This window comes from Octodon degus, unplaced genomic scaffold (genome assembly GCF_000260255.1).
Source record: "Octodon degus isolate 3935 unplaced genomic scaffold, OctDeg1.0 scaffold00008, whole genome shotgun sequence".
NCBI lineage: Eukaryota > Metazoa > Chordata > Mammalia > Rodentia > Octodontidae > Octodon > Octodon degus.
Window position 1 is genome coordinate 13,569,437 of NW_004524584.1, and position 12,636 is coordinate 13,582,072.

The window sequence follows — 12,636 nt, forward strand, 5'->3', positions numbered from 1 at the left end:
TTTCACTTGAAACACAGACTTCCTCTACATATATAGTATAGTCTTACAATATTGTGATATAAGGAAAATGGAAGAAACAAGGTGATTTTATTTAAAAAGTATATTGCTGGGGGCTGGGGAGATGGCTTAGTAGACTAAGTGCTTCCCTGGCAAGTACAAGGACCTGAGTTCAATCCATGGTTCCACACACACACAAAAAAAATCTTTGGGCCTGGGGAAATAGCTCAGTAGAATAAGTGCTTGCCTGGCAAGTGCAGGGTCCTGAGTTCAATCCCCGGTACCGCACAAAAAAAAAAAAAAAGAAAGAAAGAAAAAGTATATTGTTTGTGCTGTCCTGGCCCCGCCCTGGGATGCGCTGAGACAGCGACTGGGCATGGTGGTGCACGCCTGTAATCCCAGTGCTTGGGAGGCTGAAAACAGGATTACTATGAGTCTGATCTATATAGTGAGACCCTGTAGAACCTGTACGAAAATAATTAATAAATAAATAAATAAATAAATAAATATAAGAAGTATATTGTTGACTATTATGTTGTAGCCACTTGTAGTATTGATTCCTTCTAAAATTTTTACAAGATTTATGCTACTATTTTGACCCTTGACCTACATGTTTAAGGTTGCTAGATAAGGAAGCTGCACCCTTTACTGTTTGGACCATAGTTCAGAATCACAAGTAAAGTTGTAAAGAATCACAAGTAATGTTCTCTCAGTGACTGTGCAGTCCATTCACCATATCATTAACATTCCCTAATAGTGGTGACCTTGAAGTTAGGATTAATTAAATTATTTTCAGATATGTGTAGAATAGAGATTGGTGTTATAGTATCCTTAGGTAGGATAAATTCGTGGGCAGAGGTCTTAGAATATTAAAATCAAAGGTTTTGGTTAGGAAATACATTAAACATGTGAGAAGGAAAGAATTGCTTCTGCTTGTATTAGAGTAGTATCTTTGGAGTATATTTAAAAGAGAAAAAGCCTTCCTGAGTGTGAGGCTTCGGAAGAAACCTGGAGTAGCAAGCAAGGATATTATACTTCTGTGTGTGTATTTGAGGGTAGACAGATCCGGAGAGCACATCCACAGCCCCAACCCTTTGTGCCCCGCGTGGCAGCTCTTCGGGCAGTGCACAGCTCTTCATCTTCCAGCTCGCGGTATAAGTTGTTCACATCCACCATCCGGCCTTACTGAGAAGGTCTTTTGAATTTCAGGTAAAAAGCATCAGAATGAGTTTCAGCTTCTGGTGGATCAAGCCAAAAAAGGATATAAGAAAACTGGGGGAATGTCAAAAGACAAAGTAATGAAAAAAGATGAATCTACAGAAAAGCTGTTATCTGTGTGCCTGGGTAAGAAATTAATGCAATCAGAAGATAGTGAAGTTTAATATTTGTTATTAATATAAAAAGAAAATAAAATGTACTTTGTAGTTATTAGGTCTTTTTAAGTGAGAAAAGTGTTTTTAGGTCTACTTTGTGTGGTGGTTATCTAGAGTTATTAGTCTGGGGAAAGTGATGGGAAGATTGCCCTGAAGAAACAATCTCTGTCTTCCTTCAGCTCATGAAAACTTGGAAGTTCCTTAGTTGTTTAAATTGGAGGTTATTTTCTAGGTGCAGGATGTATTGCTGGATACCATAAGGTATACTACAAAGAGTATAAGGTATTATTGTTCTAAAACAGTGATAAAATGTCTATTTTACTAGGTAAAATATTCTGCTAAAGAGCCCAAAGCTGATGAACTTAGAATGTTGTGTATATAGCACATACCTTAATTTGGATGTTTCAAAATTTGAGGTTAATTGTTGTATTTCTGTTGTTGACAGTTTGGGCCAGTGAACAAAACAGAATCATAACGGGAAGAGACACACTCAAAAATTTTCTTTTCTTTTTTTTTTTTTTTTTTTTTTTAACCGGGGATTGAACTGAGGCCCTTGTGCTTGCAAGTCAAGTACATACTCTACTGAGCTATCTCCCTGGCCCCTCAAAATTTCTTTATCATTTTTTCTTTATTGCAGTAAAATAGACATAACACAATATTGGATCTTTTTTTTACCACTCACACATAAATATTGCTTTCATATTAAATATTTTCATAGTATCATATAACCATCCCTACTCTGTTTACCTAAAACTTTTGTCATCTACAACACAAACTATGCTCACTACATGATAAATCTCCCTTCTGTCTCTTCACAGCCCTGGTGGTCTCTATTTTCTGTACCCATGAATTTGCCTGTTCTAGGTGCTTCATATAAATGGAATTGAGCAATATTTACTCGGTGTTAGCTTACTTCCCTAAGCATAATATTTTCAGTGCCCATTGATGTCCTGGCACATGCTAAAATTGCTAGGCTACTTATTTATTTTGTTGCTATGCTAAACAGAACCCAGGGTCTCTTACATGCTAGGCAAGCTCTACATCCAAACTGCTTCCATGCCCCTTGTTACAGTTTAATAATATTCCATAGTTATATATGCTCTGTGTTGTATTTACCCATTTATCTGTCAGGGATTATTTGAGCCTTTGATTATTGGAATTATGTAAGCGAAGGTTTTCCAGTGTCCCAGTCCCTGCCTTCAGTTCCATGTTGAACCCTTTCACAAGCCACCCAGCTCTTTTCCTCAGCCACATTGTTTTTCATTCCCCCCAGCAATGCGAGAATGTTCTGTCATTTCCATATCCTGGTTAGCACTTCTTATTTTCTAAGTGTTTTAAAATTGATTTGTTATTGTTGAGGTCATCTTAGTAGGTGTGAAGTAGTTTGTTTTCCTGGTCTTGCTTCATGTGCTTTTTGGCCATTGGTTTTTCTTCTTTGGAGTATATTCAGGTCCCTTGATTGTTATTTTATTGGGTGTTAAGTTTAGAAGTTCTGAATATTAATATCTTATTTATATATGTGATTCACAAGTTCTTGTAAACTTCATGTATGTTGTCAGTCTGCTTTCTTGATAGTGTCATTCCATGTAAAATGTGCTTTCACAAAAAAAGCTTAATTTTGATGAACACTTGTGGTTTTGGTGTTGTGTCCCCAGTCATTGTCAAATTTAATGTCATACATATTTTTCTGTTAAGTTTTCTTATAGTTCTAGCCCTTACATTTATGTCTTGATTTTTTTATGTGGTAAAATGTAAGGGTCCAACTTGATTTTTTTTAATGAAAAAATAATACAAATTTTCTAACAAAGTGATGAGATAGTAGTAATAGTTAGTACACTGTATATTATTCTCTTCAAAATAGTTACTCAGAGTACAGCCACTTTGATTCTTTTGCAGGTAGATACCTAGCTTTTCTCACCACCATTTATCAAAGTCTTCTTTCTTCATTGAGTGCTCTTAGTCCTGCCGAAAACTGGCCAACCTTATGAAGATTATTTATTTATGTACTCCAGGGGACTGGATATCTGTCCTTTAGTCTGTACTATGATGTTGTAATTACTGTAGCTTGGCACTACATTTCAGAGTGGGAAAATTTGAGTTCTTCAATTTTACTTTTCCTTTTCAATATTGTTTTGGCTATTTGGGGCCTCTTGAGATTTTTTTATATGAATTTTAGGTTAGACTTTATTTTTTCTGAAAAAAAAAATTGTTAAGATTTTATTATTGTGTTATGTCAAATCTGTAGGTTACTTTTGGTAAGCCTTGGGGAAGGTGGGGTCTCATGTAATCTAGGCTGTCTCAGCCATACTGATACTGTAGTCAGAGGTGTGTACCACATCCCCAGCTTGAATAGACACATCTACAATATTAACTGTTTTAATTCATCAGTGGGAGATGTCTTTCCATTTAATTGTCTTTAATCTCTTATAGCAATTTGACAGCTTTTAGTAGACAAGTCTACTTCCTGAGTCCACTGATACTTTTAGTTGGATACTGTCTGCCCCAGTATGTTTGTCTTAGTTTTCAAACCACTTAAATTTGTGCGGTTGTTTAAAGGATAGTCTGAGAAGCTAGTCTGCCTCTTAAGAAGTTCTGGCTTGCTGTTTCCCACCAAGCAGCACTGCTTGCTGATAAGTGAGTCTCTCTTGAATGTCACTTGCACCCAGCAGTATAGTGCAGGGCTCTAGTAAATGTTCCTCTGAGCTTCAAGGTGAAGGCTGCTGTGTGGTTGCTGTGTGTGCATGGGGAGCAGGAATGAGAGGCAGGCCAGACAGGAGCTGATTGAAAATGGATTCTGTGTACCCTCGTACAACCAGTTCCACTTGTTCTGTAGAATAACACTGAAGTGCTCCTGTAAGTAAGCAAGACACACACACACAGATTCCTTCAAGTTGAATTCCTGTTCCGTTTTGGTTTGGTTTGGTTTGGTTTGGTTTGGTTTGGTTTGCTTTGTTTGTGGTATAGGGGATTGAAACCTTGGCATTCACTCTGAGCTACATTCCCTGTACTCCTTTTCTTTTAAATTCTGAGGCAAGGTCTCCCCAAGTTTCCCAGGCTGGGCGTAAGCTTATGATCCTCTTGCTTAGCCTACCGGAGTGCTGGATTCTCTGGTTCATCTGCTTGATTGCTTTTCCTGGCCAGTTGAGTGATGCCATTGGTTGAACTGTTTTTTAGAAGAGGTTTATTTTTTTGTTTTTGGTGCCAAGGACCAAACCCAGGGCTTCCAGCTTGCTAGGCAAGCATTCTACTGCTGAGCCAAATCCCCAGCCTTGGGCACATGGAGTCTCTTGGGATTAGTACCCTAAGGTGATCCATGTAAAGTGACTGCAAGAGACCCTAGAGATACTGGGTGGGTACCTTGTTCACTCCTTTTTCCCTTTCTCTGAAGCCTTAGAAGGGGCAGAACTTTGTTTTGGTGATGAGGGCTTATTAACAGGCAACATCAGAGTTTATACTCTGGTGATGTATGCCTTTTTCCCAGTGTAACAAAAACTTACAATCATTAAAAAAAAAAAAAAGCACTTTAAGTATATGAACTTGGAAAATGTTCTTTTTTGAAGAGTTTGATCTGTTCTTTTCCCATAAATTTTCTGTGTAACCTTGAAAGCTTGTTATGGTTTATATCAAGATGTAACCCCAGAGCCCATGAGATCATAGGTGGGGATTATTTGGAAGTGGCTGGATCTAGGATGTGTGGTGCTAGGATCAAGGATGTGGTGCTGGGCTTGATTCAGGGTGCAGTGCTAGGATTGAAGCTGCCCCACCTTGGGAGAGAAAGCTACCCTCTGTAAGGGTCGGGAGCCTGGATAAGATACCAGGGATAAAGAGAGGGTCGCTTGTCCCTTGTTGCTTCACTGCTTGCTTGCTTCTGCTTTGCTGCACTTGCCTGCCACAGTCTCTTTCTCTGCAGTGCCCCTCTGCCAAACCACCCTGCCTTGGAGTCAGCCCACTACAAACTGTGAGCTAAACAAACCTTTTCTCCTTTAACTCAGGGTGTCCAATATTTTGTCTCACCATTGAGAAAAGTAACTAAGATGTTCTTTTTAATGTCTTTTGTTAGAGTGCATTTACCTCTAATCACTGTCCTTGGGGGTATGTGAAAGCTCTGTTTCTTTGTGTGGAGGCACATTAAATTTAGCATGTGAGCTCGCTTGGGGAATAATTACTCAATTCCTCCATTTGCAAACACGTTTTATCTTTTGCCACATTGGGGGTTGAGCCCAGTGAGTACTCTAACACTGAGATACTTCCCCAGCCTTTTTCTTTCTTTATTTTGAGACAGAGTCTTGCTGAATTGTCTGAGAGGGACTTGCACTTGTGGTTTTTGTACTTTAATCTCTCTCATTACTAAGATCACACAACTTCTCAGTCTGAAATACAATGCAGATGAAGCAGGCATTCTAGGGTATTCCTATAATCCCAGTGCTTCTGGGAGGCCAACGCCGGAGGATCACAAGTTCAAGCACAGCCTAGGGAATTTAGTAACCCAGTGAGACCTTGTTTCAAAATAAAATTTTTAAAAATATTTCCATGGTTATCCCTAAAATAAGAAAATAATACTTAACATTTTAAAAATATATAAAAAATACAAAGGACTGGGGAGGTAGCTTAGTTGCTGGGTGGCTCAGTCTCCAATCCTGGATGGTGACGATGATGACGACACAAAAATCCCATCAGACATACAAAATGAGAGCACAAGTATGGGCACCAAGTAGCCTTGCACAGACAGACACTGTCCTTTGCACTCATCTTTGGAGACTTCTAGCCATACTTCTATGCCACATCCTTGAAAACGAGCTTTCTCTGAACTTTTTTATTTGTGTGCAATAAGAGACTTCACAAACTGAGAATAAGACTGGGCATTTAGTTCAGAGGTGCAGCAGCCTACCTGGCAGCTGTGAGGTAGTGAGTTCAATTCCCAGTACCCAAATGAAGGAAATTGAGAATGTAACCAAGGATGAATAGAAACATGATGTGTATTGGATGGATCAAATGGAAATATTTCTTACGTCTGATTAGTTTTTCTTTTCCATAATAAATACATTCTTTTAGTAGGTTTAGGATTCATATAAATTCACTATCACATAATGGTAACAAATATTGTTCTTTTATTAGTTCAGTATTTAGACCTTTTATTCCTTTAAATGTTTTATCTTTTTTTAAATTAGTGCATATGAATTTTATAGGGTTAATTTTGTCATCCTGTCTACCCCACCTCTGCCTCTTGCCCTTCCATCCCCTCTCACGCCCTTCTTCTCTAATCCCCTTCTCTTTCTGCTTTCACATCCTCTCTCTGTCCCCTTTCCCCCTCCTTCTCCCTTTCCCTCCCCATTCCACATAAAAGAAAATTTAATCCTTTTTGGTTATATTTGTCGGTGTTTTCTGATCCTTCACAGCCTTATTAGAATTACAAGGTTATCATTTCCAGTTTTAAAAGAAATTTTATTTTGAAATTAATTGTGGAATGACACAAAGTGGACCTTGTAATTAGGTAGCACGGTTGTGCTGATTCTTGTTCTCTAGGACTGTTTTGGGATGAGAGGTTTACAAACTTGTATTTTACTAAGTACAAATAACAATATTAAGTGTTATAGACATAATGGGCATACAGAGATGGTAGATTTTAAGGTAATCTTTAATTTTTTTTTCTATCTTTTTAAATGTTTTTCTTTTTTAGGACCTAAACATGATAAAATGCAATTCTCGCATGTGACGTCAGCAACAGACCATTTCCACCCATCACAGCTGGGCTCCCCAAGGAAGTTGGCGCCTGAGCAAGCAGATTATTCTTCTAGCTGTCCTGATGTTCAAGAAGCAGCTCTTCTCTCATCAGGGTCAGATTCATGCAATAGGTGAGGGACATGTGGTAACTGATTATTTTAAATTTCTGCTTCCTGTGTATGCATAGATAAATAGAAACAATTTCCAGGGTAGCTTTGAGGCATGAAGTTTGTCAGTTTTCTTCAATTTCAGTCTGTTTACTGCTCTGTTATCTTCACAGTGACAACAGGCCAGGATATGTGGGAGGGTAGTACAGTGACCAGAGGATGACTGATTTTTCACTCTGTAGCCTTTATAGAGGTCTTCAGAATGGGAAAAGAAACCAGGAGAAGCAGTGACATTTTTGTAAGTGAATGAGATAACTAGAAAGATGGGTGCTTAGCGAAGTAAAATGGGGGGTGGGTGCTAAGGATTAAAGCCAGGGGGCTTCTACCACTGAGATACATCCACAGCCCTTGTCTTAAACTTTGAGTCAAGGTTTTATTAAGTTTCTTAGACTGACCTTAAATTGTGATCATCCTGTCTCAACTGCTTCGGTAGCTGAGGTGACCAGCTACCATACCGCTACACTCAGCTAAAAAAGTGAAAGAGAAATTCGATTGAGTGGAATGATCTAGTGGAATCTTGGAAAATTAGAGATTTAGTGGTGAGCCATTTTGAAAAGATGGTGTATTATAGAAGGATAGTATTGAGTTATTTCATTAAAACAAATACAAGCATACCTGTTTTTGTTCATATTTTATATTTAGCACAGGTTGAACATCCTGTATTTGAAGTCTGAAATGCTTCAAAATCTGAAATTCTTACGCATCATAGTATATTCTGGGGGATTTCAGATTTGGAGTTTTTAGATTAAGAATGTTTAACCTAGGGGCTGGTGAGATGGTTCAGTGGTCTAAAGCACCTACTTAGAACAAGCTAAGCCAATCAAAGCACAGGGACCTCGGTTCAATCCCCCAGCACCACATGCCAGCCCGCCCGCCCCCTGGTGGGCTGAGCTGGCCACACACTAAATAAATAAATAAATAAATAAATATTTAAAAAAAAAAAAATGTTTAACCTACAAAGACCATGCAAATATTCCAAAATCTGGAGAACTGAAATTTTGTCCCAAGAAATTCAGATAAGATATACAGCCTATAAGTCATAAATAACCCTGTTTCTGTCGTGTTGAATGACTGCAGTTTTCTGTTGAGTTTCTATGTTGTAATTGACCAGCCCCCTACCATTTGCAGTAGATCTCTACCTATTCCTCATCGTTCTACTTTTGTAACTAATGTGTGACAAAGCTATTTCATTTGCCTCTGTTGAATTTCTTCCCTATTTTTACCATCCTTTTGGACCTGGTAGATACAGTTGTTACCTTCTGAATAAATTATCCCAATTTAAAATGTAGTTAGTAGCATATGATTATTAACATCGTAAGGTTCCTTCCTCTGGCACAAAAGAAAAGTGGGTGAAAGTAAAGAAATCCTTTATTGCTGAGCATAGGAGGCCTGCCAGGGAGAAACGGGAGATCCTGAGGGAGGAGACAGATTGGAGCTTTTATCGGATTGGATTAGAGATGGAGTTTGTATGCGCAGTCCAGTGTCATAACAGGCACTGATTAGGGGAGGTGTGCACATGAAAATCAAAAGAGGGCGTTCGTGGTCAATCTAGGAGCAGTTTGTCCTTGGTTTGTCCTTGGTTTTGTGATCTCTGTGCCGTGCTGACTCACTGCCATGACCCAGCAGACCGCTGCATGGGCGCAGACCCGTCAGACATGTCATGGCAACTATTTAGTGTTTGATATTAGTTCATTTAAAAATTAACACTATTCTAGGATGATAGATACTTGTATGAATCACCAAATTAAGAACTTCGTTTACCTGAAGGCCTCTGCTTTCCTAGGATTGCTGGGAGAATAGCTTTGAATTGTTCATAATCAATATTAGGAAGGGAAAAATCTTCCTACTTCATCCCAAAGGTTTTTAAGGTCAAAAATGTGTTTTTAGTTAACTGAGGAATGACTCAGTTGTTATATGCTAGATTTGGCCATTCCTGCCAGACCAGCAGGTAGTATTTGTTTTTAAACACAAATCTTCATGAGCACAAGATAAAAATTGAGAAAAGTCAGAGAGAAAGAATTATTTAAATTAGATGATTTAATGTTTTGGAATGCCATCATGAAATGGGTCATATTTGTGGACAGCCAGTTTACACTGCAGTTATGACCAAGTCCAAGAACCACACCATGCACAGCCAGTCCCGAAAATGGCACAGAAATGGCATCAAGAAACTTCAGTCACCGCCAGGGAGATTACTCAGTGGAAAAAGTGCTTCCCTGGCATGTGCAAGGTCCTGAGTTTGAGCCTAGTACCACCAAAAAAAAGTCATTATGGGCTAGGGAGATGGCCCAGTAGAATAAGCACTTCTCTGGAAAGCGCAAGGGCCTAAGTTCAATCCCCAGTTCTAAAAAAAAAACCTCAGTCACAAAGATACAAATCTCTGAAAGGGGAAGATCCCAAGTTCTTTAGGAACATGCGTTTTGGCAAAAACCACAACAAGAAGGTCTTCATGAAGATACAAGCAAACAATGCCAAGGCCATGAGTGCATGTGCCAAGGCTATCAAGGCCCTCGTCAAGCCCAAGGAAGTCAAGCCCAAAATCATTCCAAAGGGAGTAAACCACAGTCTCACTCGACTTGCCTGTATTGCCCACCCCAAGCTTGGGAAGTGTATCCATGTCCACATTGCCAAGGGTCGCAAGCCTTGCCAGCCAAAGGCCCAGGGTCCAGCCAAGGCCCAAGCTCCAGCTTCTGCTCCAGCCAAGGCCCAGGCTCCCAAAGGTGCCCAGGCCCCCATGAAGGCTCCACAGTAAAAGCCTCTTACCTGCTGATATAAAAAACAGAAGGACAGGTGTGACCCCTGGGGTGCCATCTGTGGGGGGCTGGTGTCCTCCTGTGCTCTTTGTACAAATAAACCTGAGGCAGGATATGTTTAAAAAAAAAAAAGAAAGAAAGAAAAGGGTCCTATTTGTGAGCTTAGAAACAGGAAACACATGGCACTGCAGTGTGTAGGAATATGGAAAGCAGAGTGTAATGGTTAATGCTTTGTGTCAACTTGAGAAGTTGAGAAGCTTAAATCACTCAGCAGTTCTGCATCCTAGAGTATAGAGGACATGCTTTTATGCTCCAGGTATAATGATTGATTAATTGTGTCAACTTGAGTTTAGAAGTTTAAGGGACTCAGTAGAGAGCCAGGGTCCTCACTTTGTAAACATCCTCATTTTGTGCTAGAGGAGGGCCTGAGGTGGTGCGAGTGCTCCACCTGCCCTAGGGCTTATAGCCTGCATACAGTGTAAGGGAGAAGAAGAGGTTCTTCACTGCACCCCCTTTTTGCTCTTGTTGCTTTTGCTTTCTTCTACTGCCTTGAACTATTGCCCCTGAGCCATGCCATCCTGCCTTAGAGCCAGCTGCTTAGACTGAAACCTCCACAGACTGTGAGCTAAGTAAACCTTTCCGTCTTCCATTTCGGTGTCGGGTATTTTGTCTCAACAATAAGAGAAAAGTACCCAAGACACAGGGTGAGTTTGGAGTCTTGGCCTCAGAGTGACTTATCACTGAACTGTGAAAGGGAGACCGAAAAGGAAAAGGCCAGCAGGTTAATCGTAGTTGTACACTTGTAATCCTCTGTAGGAGGCTAAGGCAAGAGGATCATAATTTTGATCCCAGTCTACACAACTTAGTGGTTTAGTGAGATCCTTTCTCCAAAAGAACTGCAGTCAGAGGGGCGGCCCTAGGAAAATAGCTCAGTGCAAAAGCCCTGCGTTCAATCCTCACTACTGCAAGCAACAACAATAAGCAAAACAAAAACCCATACCATTGCTTTTAGGTATACAGTACTATGGCTCAGGAAATAGAGCAAACAGTAGATAGTATCTGGGTAGTAGAAATGGTAAAGGAAATGTGGAATGAGCCTTCTTGGGTCGTTGTTTTAGTTGTAAGAGAAAATCTCAAAGGATCAACTTATGAAGAGCAAAGGTTTCTCTCAGCTCACTGTTTTTTAGTTTCCAGTGCATGTTTGGTTGGCCATATAGCTTTGGGGCCTTGGCATGTCCACACAGCATGGCAGAAGGCTGTGGTAAGGCAAAACCCACTCACCTCGTGGCCAGCAAGCATAGAAGGGAAGGGGCCATGACCCCTACTCACCCATAGAGGGCATGCATCAGTCACCTGAGGATCTTATGTGAGGGCCCAGCTCCCAAAAATTCCTCCACCACCTACTATTCCAGTGGTGCCAGTCTGGGGACCATAACTTTAATAGATGGGCCTGTAGCTGACATTCAAGATCCAACCATAGCTAACAGTTTACTAAGATGGGTTTAGTCCAAGGTCTGGTTGTTGTAATTCTTTACTTAGTCCAAGGTCTGGTTGTTGTAATTCTTTACTTTGACAGAAGTGCCAAGAGGTGAAAAGTACTTACCATCAGCAACTTATTGCTCCTCCTGTCTGTCACTTTGTTAGGGGATTGGTCTTCATTATTATTAACCCGACTCCTGACCATGGTCCTGGGTAATATAGACCATTTTTCTGCCCATCCTTCATGCTTTTCCCTTGGATCATACATCATTATCCTTATGAGACATTTTGAGATGATAATTTTATTAGCAGACCAAAATGAGCATATTGGCTTTAGGTTCTCTATGATAGAGTTGGACATTGGGTTCACGTAATCAACAAGTATATATTATATGTCAAGCAGTATTTCCGATGTTTAGCCGTGATCTATTACTTTTGTTAAAATTTAAAGCCTATGTTCTGTTTCGCATTATAGTTGATTATGCTGTGTATATGTGTGTACATATGTGTGTCTACACTGCCAAGGCCCTGTGAAAGTAGCTAAAATTTGCAAATTTTTAATAGCTTTGTTAAGACAGTTTACACAACATACAGTTTACCTATTTAAGTGCACAATTCAGTAGTTTTTGGTATATTCACAGGATTGCCCAGTCATCACATCAGTTTTAGAACATTTTTATCACCCCAGAGAGAAACCATGTCCCTCAGCAGTAACTCCCCATTCTGCCCTTCAGCTTCCTTCCCCAGGCCTGGGGCAAACACTGTTTTCTGTCTCTATGGAGTACCTGTTCTCCACATGTCATATATAGCACAAATGTTTTCAGGCTTGATCTGTTTGTTTTAGTACTGCATTTCTTTTTTATTCTCAAAGATTCCATTATATTGATATATATTTTTTATTTATTTGTTTATTAGTTTATGGACATTTAGGTTTCTATTTGCAGTTTTTTTCCCCATAATTTTATTGATAAACAAATAGCAATGAGACAGTTGCAAATCAAATCGGTAGGACACCTTCAATAATTAACACACTGCATACATTCTTCCTAGTGGTTAATTGCTGTACAAGAATCATTCTATTCATTAAGAGAATGTAACTATATATCAAAACCACTTTGAATAAACAGATACAATCGTCTGTATACC

The 12,636-nt window shown here is 39.6% G+C and overlaps 1 protein-coding gene across 3 annotated transcripts in view; it reads left to right on the forward strand.

Moving 5' to 3' along the window:
- Positions 1-12,636, forward strand: part of Rad18 (RAD18, E3 ubiquitin protein ligase) — a 153,883-nt gene that overhangs the window by 102,518 nt on the left and 38,729 nt on the right. For 2 of the 3 annotated variants that reach the window (XM_004625052.2, XM_023705616.1), the window contains exons 10-11: positions 1,207-1,341; positions 7,048-7,222. In XM_004625052.2, the coding sequence (XP_004625109.1) occupies positions 1,207-1,341; positions 7,048-7,222 (310 nt within the window). The remainder of the gene's footprint in view (positions 1-1,206; positions 1,342-7,047; positions 7,223-12,636) is intronic. The other variant, XM_023705623.1, reaches the window with a different exon arrangement.